The following is a 12,916-nucleotide window of genomic DNA, read 5'->3' on the forward strand; positions in this document are numbered from 1 at the left end:
TATTTGCCAAGAGATAATACAGATTCAACAAAACTAAGTTTATTGTGGGAAAATATGAATTCCAAGAAAAGTTTTGGTTTCTTCCTAAGAAGGAAGTTCTGAAGTAAATGCTTTTGTTTGATGCATTTTCAGTATCATTTAGTATCAGCTTTTGCATTTTTAAAAGGCAGCCAGAGAAGCTTTGGATACCATGCATTTTAAACAATACTTTAAACATAATCTCAATTTAAATCCTTCCAGCTAAAACAACACAAAATCCCCAGAAGGAAATAAACATTAACAAAGGACTTTCTTTTGATTAATGAAGACATTTCTCCAGATTGCTCAAAACATATCTTGCAAATATATAAATCTTCTGATATGAATTTTACAGATATTTTCTGTGATTTCATACAGGACATGCAATTTTTTTTTAAAATTGTAGCTGTGTATATTTGCTTGTGAGATGATGGACAGTTCACTTCTATCAAAGAGCAAAATATCTTGGATGACTTAGATATGAATATGCCATTTTAGGTGTTTTTAAGATGAATGAAGTTTAGCAATATTTCACTAAGGATTGATATGAAGAAAACATACTTAAACAAAAAAAGGGTTGCCAGCACTTTTATGAGCTTTAATGGCAAATTTTTGGGAGACAAAGCCACAGTTGTATAAAGGAGAACAGTCAAAACAATTAAACACGGCATATATGATTACATTTTGGGCTTGAACATCAAAAGTGCTGAATACAGTAATTTCACGACCATAAGGTTCACCGGACTATAAGGCGCACTGTTTTTTTTGCAGTGAGGGTCCACCCCCAGCTCCCCTCGCGCACTTGCTGGCCGAGACCCCGCCTCAACCCAGCAGCCATTGGCCCCCGGGCCCGCCTGTACCTGGCGGGGCCAGGCTATGCCCGCCACCCCTCCGTGCAGCATCCCCAGGGCCCCGCTGCTCTGGGAGTTCCCTGGTGCTCCAGGTGACCTGATGCCAGCAGGTTTGCCCCGTGCCGCCGCTGCCCCGATTCCAGCAGTTTTCCCCCTCCCTGCGTGGCGGCCACTCTGATTCCAGTGGCTTTCCCCCTCCCCGTGCAGCAGCCGCTCCGATTCCGGTGGCTTTCCCCCTCCCTGTGCGTGGGGGCGTCCCGATGCCGGCGGGCCCACCCCGCGCGGGGGACACCCCAATACCGGCCGCTTGCACTTCCGGGATGGCAAATGTCGCAACTTTGTACATCAGATAAGGCGCACCGGACTATAAGGCGCACTTCTGGTTTCGGGGGAAAATTTTAGTCAAAAGGGTGCGCCTTATAGTCATGAAATTACTGTACTTTGCAATACAGTGGAATAGAATCTATAGTAATTTTAATTCAATTAATTTAATAAATCCATTGATGATTTTTGGACAACTCATATGCTTCAAGGCAAACATAAAGCTTACAAAGAGGAGTAAGGATTTCTACTTTCATGAAGAAACAGGAACCATTTCATATTTCATGTGTCTGGTCTCTGCCCAGTTACTAAGGAAAAACCTGTAGAAGCCAGAAATGTGGTTGGCATTTCTTTTTCCAGAAAAATGCTAATATAAAAAATGTAGTGGCATTTTAATATCTATACTGCTTATTAGAAAAGTTAATTAATTTGTTTATGGAAGATGAAGTAATTAATGGTCTGGACTTTGTCCAATTATTCTTTTCAAGAAGCAACTAATTAATACATTAAAAAAATTAAAGGAATGCAAGATTTTGTAAAGTTAAATACTTAAAGCTTTTTAATCTTTCAAGTAGCTTTGTAAAATATTGATTACTTATTTGTTTTTATACTACCATTGGAGGATTCAGACAGCAGTTCAATACTATAACTAGTAATTCAGTTAAAATGAAAATAAGGTAATGCATAAGCAGTAGACTTTTCAGTGGCCATCTAATAAGCACATGGAGGATACCCCCAGCACTGCAATCTTTTTATTTTCCAGCCGCGTATTTAGTAAGAGTCATGATGACCTATCGAACACAAAATGTATGCCTGAAACTCTCTCTCTAACCCCTATTGATGAAGAGTATCTCACTGTCAGCTCAATGTCTGTGACCTCACTTCCACGAGGAGGAAGCGCCGAGACAGTCTCTGCTACCTCTGCGACCCCACAGCCCCGTGTTTGTGGTCCCTCATCATCGTCCCTGCCTGCTAGAGAGACACATGACAGTGACAATGAATGGGAAGACTTGGAGGAACCAGAGGAAGAGAAGGAAGAAAATCAAGACAGCTCTCAGGTATGTGATGGGCACCAAATTACCAACAGGTAGAATACAAGGGAAAAGAAACATTTTAAGAATGTTACAATCATAAACATCAATTTTAACTCATTTTCTATGCCATTTCCACATTACTTTTTTTTTTCTTTCCTGAATATCCACAATCATCAAATAAAGCAGACCTTCCACTATGCCCAGCTCTCCAGAATTCTTAACCATTTGCCTTAAGGCAATTTCTTTTATTGTGATATCTTACTATTTCTTAAACTTTTCAAAGTTCTGCATTATTATTCTCAGTGTATGAAGGCCTAAAAGCTCTCTAGTAGCTTCTAAAATTAATTGGAGTCATCTACTTAGGTTTTTTCTGCCATGTTTCAAGGCCATGCAGAAAATCATTTTGTTACAGTGATATTGCTGTAATGTCCTGATAAGAAAGTATGATCCCTGTGCTAATTACTATGCAAAATACAAGGCCCAGTCCTGCCAAATGCTGAACATCTTGCATTCCAACGACACTAATGAGCTCTGAATTCCTACTAATTTGAGAGCACTGCGGACAAAATTTAGCTGCAGGCATTTCCTTCAGTGGGACAGCAATAGCACTAACAACAGTGATCTCTGCAGCCTGCTATCACAATGCTTATCAGCTCAGACGACTCCAAGCCTTTCTTTACACATTCCAAATGCCTAATTCCAGGTGCTGGTGGCATTCTCTGCTTTATTAGGCCCTATAAATCAGTCAACATGAACCTTCTCAGTTCTGGGATATGGCAGAACAGCTTTTGGATACTGTTGTACCATCTGATGATCTGATTCCTACCTGCATATAAAAATTATGAAGCAACAGGAAAGCCTACATCAAATATACCCTGTGTTTGTTTTAATAGGAAATGGAGATCTTTGTGACTTTGACGAAGTCAGAGAACAATGGTTATGGATTCTCTGTAGTTCTTAACAAAATGGACGCCTGCCTGTACGTTGATGAAATCTTGAATGATCCTGCCCTTTCTGACGGAAGATTGAGAAGGGGAGACAGAATCATTATGGTACAGTAATTGTTTGAGTTTATGCAGAGAAGAAAATATTTGCAGATCAGTCATTTAGCTTTGGCATTCTTCATTTGGTATCACCTGTTCATCACGTGTTCTGGTATGTAAATTAATAATATAATAAATCTAATTCTGCTGAACTCAGTTGGATAAATTTCAGATTGAATAGACTGTATGACCAGGCAATTAACATGAATCTAGGAGCAATTTGAGACAAGTGAGACATTAAATGCCTTCCCAATTAAATGAACATAAACTGAATTAATGTAATAAGGTGATAGGTGACCCACAAAAGATGCAGGAATTATGTCTTTTGTAATGACTAAAACCTTTTTTCAGCCTGGTTCATGTTCAATTTTTTGCATAAGACCCTCTTCCTTGCTTTTTGCAACAAGATCTTGAGTTTCAGTGGAGAAAAAGCTTCTTTTATTAAAGCTCTGCATTCAGAAAAATAAAAGTTCAGAACATAAATATTACTGCAATCTTAACTGTTTACCTTATTGACATTAAATACCACAGCAAAGCAATAGCAAGGAAGTAAATACTAATTTAAGTTGGTATGCAAAATACAGAGTAGAGGGAGAAGCAAATGATGGTCAATGAGATCTATGACATGATTTTACTGGTTTGTCATTTAGGTGAATGGAATTGATGTTACATCTCTACCCTGCAATGAAGTCCTGACTTTACTGCAAAGCTCTCCTCCAGATCTGCACCTTGTGGTTGGTCGTGCTGACAGTGACCCACATCGCTCAATTAGGCCAGATGAGATTCCTGAAATCACTCTCACAAAGGGTGCTGATGGACAGCTAGGTGTGTAGTAAATGCTGTATTTGCTATTTTGGACAGGAATGACAGCCTAAGATAATCATAAGCAACTGTGGTCTCAGATCAGTATGATCCAACCAGACCTTGACACCTTTATGCACTTCATGATCACCCGCGACCAAGGAATGAGAGCTTTATTTTGGGCAACATCTAAGAGTGAAGACTAATATATCTTATTAGATTAATGAAATAGCTGGGAAAGTGATCTTTGCATTATCACCCTACTAATTGAAGTTTCTGGCAGATTTCCAGTCTCATATTTTTGTTATTGATATACATAAGTTTTGGGTAGTTGGATAATAATGTCTACTACCTGCAGAGACACATACAAATCTATTTGGACGGAAAGAAAAAATTGAAGAAAAGGTAAAATTTAAGAAGGATGAGCCACAGGTTGAGACCACAGTTTGCTATTCAAAAAATCTCCACTTGAATCTTTGATTCACCAGAGACACAAGGCTTTATCTACATTGTGCAATACAAATGATAAAAGAAATCCCCACAACGTGAGTATCGTGATATTTCTGTAGCATATTACAACTTCTGCACACAGATAAAACTGTAGACTCAGGAAACAGTACGGCTATATTTGCTCATGTACAACATCCTGTTTCCAGGTAGGAAATAGTTTGTTCAGAGATTCCTTGAATGTTGTTTGCACTGTGTAGGTACCTCCTCAGCTGTCACACGCCTCCATTCCCAATGGCACCCTGAAGACTGCAAGGCATTTAAATGTGCTGGTAATGAGAGAGCTGCTGCTATGCAGCTCAGTGTTATATTGCAATGACTACTGAACATCAGGTGAAACAAAGCACTATAGCAGCACTGAAACAGAGATGGACACTACCATTTAATTTTTTCCATACTTTTTTTAACATCTAATGGCATTTCACTCTTTCAGTCCAGCTTATACACCCCATCTTACTGGGGCAAGACTGTTATTTATAATGTCAGTGATTTCTTCAGCCTATCTTTCAATGACTCACATTTATTCCATTTTAAGTCACTGACAGTGAAATTCAAAACACTCTGCCACAAAAGATGCTTTCTCTGCATTATTCTAGGCTTGAAGCTGACAGGAGGAGCTGGAAGCAAGTTACAAGGTATTTATGTGCTAGAGATAGTGCCTGGCTCTCCTGCCAGTGTGGAAGGCAGTTTGCAGCCACAAGATCAGATTGTTTACATCTGTGGACTGTGCACTGAGGGCATTAGCCTGGATGATGCAGTGAGAGTGTGTGAAGCTGCCACCCAGAATGTTCGAATCAAAGCCACAAGGTAAATCTGAGCATATGTGAACCTAATGCTAAAGCACGTTTCTAAATTTTACATCAACAAGTCAGACAATGCAAAACAGAAAAGTGCTTTATCTCAAAGGTCTGAATGTTGCAACCTGATACATAACATTCATAAGATATCTTAACTCCTAGTAATTACAACTAACATGGCAAGTACAAGTAGACTCATACAACGCAAATGAGAACTCTTCAAATTTCATCATCCAAAACCAAATGTGAAGCCTTTAACTGTGAGGTAGAGCACTATTTTCATATGTCTTGTTCTCTAGAGAAAATCTTTGTATTTCCATCACTAGTGTAAACTTTCTCCTTACAATCTCACATTCAAAACTACAAGCAAGAAACTAACTCTAATCAGAAATTCTGAGATAATTCCAACAGTCAGACATTTTAGAAAGGTACTAAAAATGCAACATTTAACCTTCAGCATGACCAGAAAGTTTTTCCAAGCCTGAACAATATTTGACTGTAAAGGATTTCACTCATCAGTTCATGGCTGTACTTTAGATTCATTGTGTTCCGCAGTCTGATACCACACCATCTCAGGTCCTGGACTGATGCAGAAATAGCTTCCAAAGATCTCAGAGAAACGCTAAAACATTAACCCAAAGCATGTGAGTAACTGAGTTATGTAACCAGAGCGTGTGACAGAACACCGCTGTCTTAACATTGTTCAAACTTTTATTGTTGTTTTATTAACTTGTGCTTATCTAAAAGAAGAAACTGCTGCCTCATTATACATCTTGCTGTACAATAAGTTAGTAGACAGCACCCTGATTGTCAGAATTTACAAACTAAGGAGGTAAACAGAAATAGGGTAAAGAAACTTATAAAAGAGCATTCCCACTTTATAAAGCTGAATTCAAAATGGACCAGAAAGCAGTATTGTATTGGGCCAGGTGATTTAACATGCTGATTTTTTTCCCCCCAATGCATTTCAATAAATTGTTTTGCTATAGTAAAATGTTTTCATATACTGGTGTAAATTCTCTTTAGAAAAACACCACTAACTAAATCATAGAAGGACAAGTACTATTTAGAAAACTTAATTTCCAAAAATAATTTTCATATATGCTTCACAAAGCATGCAGCGCTTAATGGCTCACATATTTCACTTTTTCTGCCCCCAGAAATGGCAATCCAGTGGTTCCCATAGAGCAGGAAAATAGTAAGTAAGGCTACTATTTTTAGTTGAAAACTTGCTTCTGATTTTGAAAATAAGCATAACATCATTCATTGCATTTAAAAGTTATTAACAATTTGTATCTTGGCATTCAGTATTTCTGTTATGGCCATTTTAAGGGTCAGAAGAAAATTTGGTGGCTGTTTAAAGACACAAATAAAATATATAGTTCTCAGTAAAAAAAGTAATCTTTTACATATTGTTTCTATTTTTAAAATTTGTTATTAAATAGGAGTCTTATGTGGTCATATTTCAATATCTGTTTTGACTGAAACTATTTTCTAAGGAGTTTTTCAGCATTTCAGCACTTCTTGAGCCCCTATTTAATATGAGGCACCACTTAATCATCTAGATCAGCTTTTTAAACTGTTATTAATAAACTATATAAAATCAGCAGGCAGCACTAATATCTGTTAGTTAATATAAAAGCACTCCTGTAAGGGGACATATTTGGTACTCTGATTCAAAACTTCAGTAATCATCTGCTCTACAAAGATTTGACCAGAGTTGCTCTAGCAGCAGAAGGAGTCTCAGCAAGCACAGGCTGCACCTGCACCCTCAGGCAGAAGGAGAGCTATCACATCCAGGTCAGCACATACAAAAGGTGTTAGCTATGCAAGTAGTACTTTCCAATGCACACTTGGCTGCAGCATTAAGCCAGGCCTAACCCCAGTTTTGTTTACCTGACTGGATATCTCAATTTATTTTTTTTTTTAAATCATGCAAAGGTGATCCCAAAAAGTAACCCTGGACCACAAGTGTTCACATGCTTCCACTGGCATATGGTTACCTGGAGAACTTATTCCAAGTGAAGTTAGTTACAGATTTCCTAATTTACCACACATAACCATTTGTTTGTTTCTATAAACTGAAACAATTTTCTGCAAGATGCAGATTAAGTTATGTGTACTCTCAGTTAACACCATAGAACTAAAGCACAGCAAATGTATATCCTAGTAGGACCTTGCTTACACAGCCTTGTGTGAGCTTTGCAGATTCTGTGATTTCTCAAGACACTTTCAGATAGGTAACAGACCTGATCCACCTCTGATAGAGTTATGAACTCCATACTGCACAGTTACCTGCCTCACCTATAAAACAAGATGTGTAAGGTCCTGCACATGAGTTGGAGCAATCCCAGGCACAAACACATGCTTGGGTAGAGAATGGATTGGCAGCAGCCCTGAGAAGGACTTGAGGGTGTTGGTTGATGAGAAGCTAAACATGACTGAACAATGTGCAATCACAGCCCAGAAATCATATCCTTGGCTGCACCAAAAGCAGTGTGGCCACCAGGCTGAGGGAGGGGATTCTGCCCCCTACTCTGTGAGACCCCACCTGGAGTGCTGCATGCAGCTCTGCAGTTCCCAGCATAAGAAGCACTTGGACCTGTTGGAGCAATTTAAAGGGGAGACCATAAAGATAGTCAGAGGGCTGGAGCACCTCTCCTGTGAAGACAGACTGGGAGAGCTGGAGTTGTTCAGCCTCGGCAAGAGAAGATTCTGGGGAGACCTTACAGCATCTTCCAGTTCCTAAAGGGATACTGGAGGGGGGCTTTTGACAAAGGCATGTAGTGATAGGACAAAGGGGAATGGCATCAAACTGAAAGAGAGCTGGTTTAGATACATTATTAGGGAGAAATTCTTTACTGTGAGGGTGGTGCAACACTGGAACAGGTTGCCCAGAGAAGCTGTGGACACCTCCTTGAAAATCTTCAGGTCTAGGCTGGATGGGGCTTTGAGCAGCCTGGTCTAGTAAAGGTGTCCCTGCTCATGGCAGAGGGTGGGAACTAGATATCTTTAAAGTCCTTTCCAGCCCAAACCACTCTGTGTACTGTGATTCTCCCCTTTTACAGGCACTTTGAAAAACCTATAGTAATTTTGTATTTGGTGTTCCATTTGCTATGATCACTGATAGATTATAGATAAATCTGTAATAATTTGTTATTAAGAAAGCAAGACTTCTGTTTCATAGGCTTACTTACAAGAACACGTACTAAAATTGCAATTGCAACAGGTAACTTTTTTTTAAACTGCAGGATATTTTCCATAATTCACGCATTAAGAGTACTTTGTGGAAAACAGCTAAGATCACCAAAATATGATAAAGCAAAACCACAAAACTGGGGGTCTGGTTAGAGGTGGGAGTGCTCCTTCATCTGCCTGATCATTGCCACATGTCTAGAGTGACAGTCTGGTCTCTGTTGTTACAATTTTTAAAATAGCAATGGCTAAGACGCAGCAGCTCTGCAATTAATTACTGAAATGTTTATATCTCTGCGCAGATTGACAAACTTAATCATGCAGTGCTCTCACACTGCTTCATACAGTATCAATATTGGATATTGATGCTTTGTTTAATATCCTAAGCCCAGAGTTTACATTCCATGAGTGCATGAAGTTTAGCAGGAGGCCTGTCAGAACAAACATATGTGTGTTTTTAGGGCCACCGGCTGAAACAGAGAAAGCCAATATTTCCTTGTCAAATGAAAACCTGAACTCCCAGGAACAGCATCTGCTGCATCAACATGGTAAGGAACTTTGCATTTTTCAATTAGGGTTAGTAAAATTGTGTGCCTGCTCCTTGAAAGAAAATAAGTCTCTAGGTGATAACGGCATCGCCTGGGAAAGATTAACTCTTCATAAAAAACATACCTCCCTCAGAGTTTCAGAAAATGTTTATACAGTACTGTTGTCCATCTGGTATCTCTCTAGCACACAGTTCCTAAAGCTTGTTTTGGAACTTGCTCACAGGGAGGTAAAAAGGTCACAGTGTGGTTCATATTTCAGGAGTTTTAGGCTGCATAAATCCATAGGATTTATTTTGTATTTCACATATAAAATGTAAAATGTTTTATTATGTCTCTGAATGAGATTTTGAGTGTTATACTGTAGAATATTTTCCCAGGACAACTATCTAAAAATTGTTGCTGCTTTTTCACAGAGAAACATTTGGAGGAAACGAACTGTGATGCTCAGCAGAACACTCCCGATTCTCCAGAATGTAAAGTGAGTGACACTCTGAGGTGTGAGGTGGTTCATCGACTGAAGTGAGCTATATGGAGTGAGGTTTTTTCAGTAGTGGTGTTTAATGTATTTTCTTGTTCTTTGTGAAAATGTGAATATAATGCACTTGGAAAATGTCCTGTAAGTGTTGAATTATATTTAGCATTCACAGAGTAGAATGCACTGGGCACTTCCTGGGGACAGACTTTCTGTTTTTTAATGCTTAGAAAGAAAGTAGCACAGGAAAAAAGACATGGCACAGCATGGGATTCTGGGGAAAATATGTGCAATTGTGAAACATTTTCCACAACACTCTTTGAAAACAGATTAATGTTTCATTCTGCAATTTTCAGATGGACATTTTAAAAGAGAGTAAAATTAGCCCAAATCCTTGCAGTATATGCAGCACTGATATAGACCAATATGGTTTGAATTTGGCAAGAGTTTTATTTATTATTTATTATTAATTCCTGAAATACACAGGAATGTTGGTTTTTGGGGAAAAAAGTTATTTCTGTGCTCAGCATACAATGCTTGAAAATTCTTACAAGTGCAAACACATGAAAAGTAATGTTAATTGAAATTATCTCAATTGGAACTGATATTTAATGTGAATAGATAAGAAAAAAGAAAAGCTGACTCTTGTTAAAATTAGACCTCCAACCTGGCAAAAAAATTGGAACAATTTTCTCACTTTTCATTATGTCATCACCATTACTGCTTCTTCCACATGAATTAATCCATGATGGTTTATCTGTTCAACCTACAAAAACAATTTCCAAGGCTGATATTTGTGGCATTGGAACTAGTCATGCTGCAAGTCATAAACATTTCCAGCTTGCTGCTATTTCTGACATAGTACTTGACCCTAAAAAAGCAGCTGATTTTAAAAGCAAATGAAGTGCTAAAGTAAAAGAGATGGAAATGTTGGGTTTACAAGATTAAGATCTAAATTATAGAAAAATAACAGAATAAACTATATACTGCATTACTGTCACTCAGGAGATATGAATGCCTTATTTGTCAATTAAGGTGATTTATTTGATACATTATAAAAGGATTAGAGAAGTACATGTTTCTTTGCTCTTAAGGGATTATTTTCCCAAGCAGCAATTATTAAAAAGAGTATGAAAACAAGTATGTACTATTTTCATTCTGATACATAAATGCAGCTGTTATCTTGATTCCTGGGAGCTCTATAGATCTATTCAAGAGTAGGATATAGCCCACAATCCACATCAGACAGGGAGGACTGTGGGAATAATGGGAATCTTCAGTAATAAAAACACAAACAAAATACAGCCCTGGACAAACTCCACTTTAGACTGCATCCTTCTCTATTGTAGGACTTCATTATTAAGATTGAGCTGGAAAAAGCAGAAAATGGAAGCCTAGGATTTGCACTGGTAGGTGGAAAAAATGGCAGAGCTATCCTAATAAAAGCCATCAGCCCGGACAGCAGCGCAGATCTAGATGGGAGACTTCAAGTTGGTGACATCTTACTTAAGGTAATGTTTGTTCTTCACTTCTTTGGCTTTCAGTTTCTCTACTTACTCTATAATGAGCAATATATTCAATACAGAAGCGGTGCAGATTGGAAATGTGATGCTGCTTTGCACAGTAACACCTAGAAGGAGATGTCCCTCAGCTCCTGGTGGTCAGAGGGTTGTCCTGGGGCCCTGTGTCCTCCCTGGAGTTCACCTCCCATAGTTGGACACTCCTGCACAGGCAGACCCAGAATCACAGAGCAAGCAGCCAATTGCACCTACTCCTGACTGCAATTGTGCCTATGGAGGATTGCAGAGAAAGTTCAGAGAAAAGAGAGTTAACTGGCCAATCATGCAGGTCACAGATAACCAGGATGCTACTGGGAAGAACCTGTCATGATGCCAGTTAGGTATTATCAAGACAAACAAAAAGCACTGGAATTAGGGCTTTTGAGTCTTTGTTTCAAATCTTACTATCCCAGCCACCCTGCTACCTTTTAATATAAATCATCCTTTTTGTTACTCCTAATTATTTTTTCTTCTCCCTCCATGAGTTTCAAAATGGTTTGATTTTCTGGTTTTCATTTACTTCCATCTCTCCTTCATCTTCTCGCTGAGGAATGGGGGATAGCCCACCTAAGACAATATTTTATGGTGTCCTGCTGTCTATAAAGATATAGAGATGAAAGATTAAGTGAGTTAGGAGAGAATGAGACTTCTCTCCCACAAATGGGAGAAAATGATGACACATGAAGTAAGAAGTTATACAAAAATTTCCCACTGCTAGGATATGTGATTTTAAAAAGGCTTTGTGTTACAGGAATATGAAAATACACATCATTGTATTTTTCAGGTGAATGAGACTTTTGTGTCTGGTCTGCCACGCCAAACAGTTACGGATTTGCTGCGCAAGGCTCAAGGCACTGTTCAACTCACTGTCTGCCGAAGCGTGGCTTTGCACTGGGCTTATTCAGGCAACCAGAGCAACAGAGCTTCCACTCCAAACAAAAAATCAGAGCCTGGTAAGCAGCTACATCCACTCACCATATGACAGAAGTGGGATTATCTGTTACCTGAATTCAACTTTGGTATTAACAAAACAAGTCAATTTTACAGTAGTCCTGTTTCATAGCTGTAGGTACAAACACATTCTTCAACCCTGATTTGTAGCTCTGGCTAAACTGCTCAAGACATAGGACCACAGGGAAGGAATGCCCAAGTGTGATTTTTAAGTCTAGGAACAAAGCTGTAAGACCCTCAAAGACATTTCAACCCAGCTTAAGTTTTTAAGTCATGAATGTTGGTCTGATTTTACCCCACTTTATGCAACTCACTGATGGAATCACAGCCCATTTTTGGCTCAGTTGCTAAAATACTTCTCCCACAAACTTCACATCCTATCACTCCTACTTATCTCCTGAAAGCACTACAACTCCTGTTCTGTCTGGCAGACAGATCCTCTCTCTTCTGTGCTTGTTCATGCTCAAGTCCTGAAGCCTCTGCTCCCTGGTCTATTGTTATTCATTTGAGAGCACACCCATCTTGCACAGGGCAGTACTTTCAGGCATGACTAACTCCATGGAAGAGCTTTGTGCTCTATGCTCTGCTCTACTGAATACTCAAAAATTAAATAAAAATTAAATAAAAATTAAATTAAAAATCAAATAAAAATTAAATAAAAATTAAATCTGGGAGGGGAAGCAATGCCAATAGATTACATACCTATAATTCTCAACTTTTTATATCTTTGAACACTGAAACATTTCCTATAATGGGGAAACCTAGGTGGGAAGGATTCCTCCTTCTGGCCTGTTGGTTACAAATTGGAGGCTTTGTTTC

The 12,916-nt window shown here is 38.7% G+C and overlaps 2 protein-coding genes across 4 annotated transcripts in view; one reads left to right on the forward strand and one right to left on the reverse strand.

Moving 5' to 3' along the window:
- The window catches only part of MAPK8 (mitogen-activated protein kinase 8), a 179,974-nt gene that overhangs the window by 97,384 nt on the left and 69,674 nt on the right, over nucleotides 1-12,916 (reverse strand). The window lies entirely within an intron of this gene.
- The window catches only part of FRMPD2 (FERM and PDZ domain containing 2), a 69,890-nt gene that overhangs the window by 43,877 nt on the left and 13,097 nt on the right, over nucleotides 1-12,916 (forward strand). Inside the window, exons 30-38 of the mRNA XM_033066302.1 lie at nucleotides 1,954-2,248; nucleotides 3,118-3,276; nucleotides 3,918-4,092; nucleotides 5,172-5,382; nucleotides 6,533-6,570; nucleotides 9,029-9,115; nucleotides 9,529-9,593; nucleotides 10,937-11,098; nucleotides 11,931-12,099. Of these exons, the coding sequence (XP_032922193.1) occupies nucleotides 1,954-2,248; nucleotides 3,118-3,276; nucleotides 3,918-4,092; nucleotides 5,172-5,382; nucleotides 6,533-6,570; nucleotides 9,029-9,115; nucleotides 9,529-9,593; nucleotides 10,937-11,098; nucleotides 11,931-12,099 (1,361 nt within the window). The remainder of the gene's footprint in view (nucleotides 1-1,953; nucleotides 2,249-3,117; nucleotides 3,277-3,917; nucleotides 4,093-5,171; nucleotides 5,383-6,532; nucleotides 6,571-9,028; nucleotides 9,116-9,528; nucleotides 9,594-10,936; nucleotides 11,099-11,930; nucleotides 12,100-12,916) is intronic.

This window comes from Catharus ustulatus, chromosome 8 (genome assembly GCF_009819885.2).
Source record: "Catharus ustulatus isolate bCatUst1 chromosome 8, bCatUst1.pri.v2, whole genome shotgun sequence".
Taxonomy (NCBI): Eukaryota; Metazoa; Chordata; class Aves; order Passeriformes; family Turdidae; genus Catharus; species Catharus ustulatus.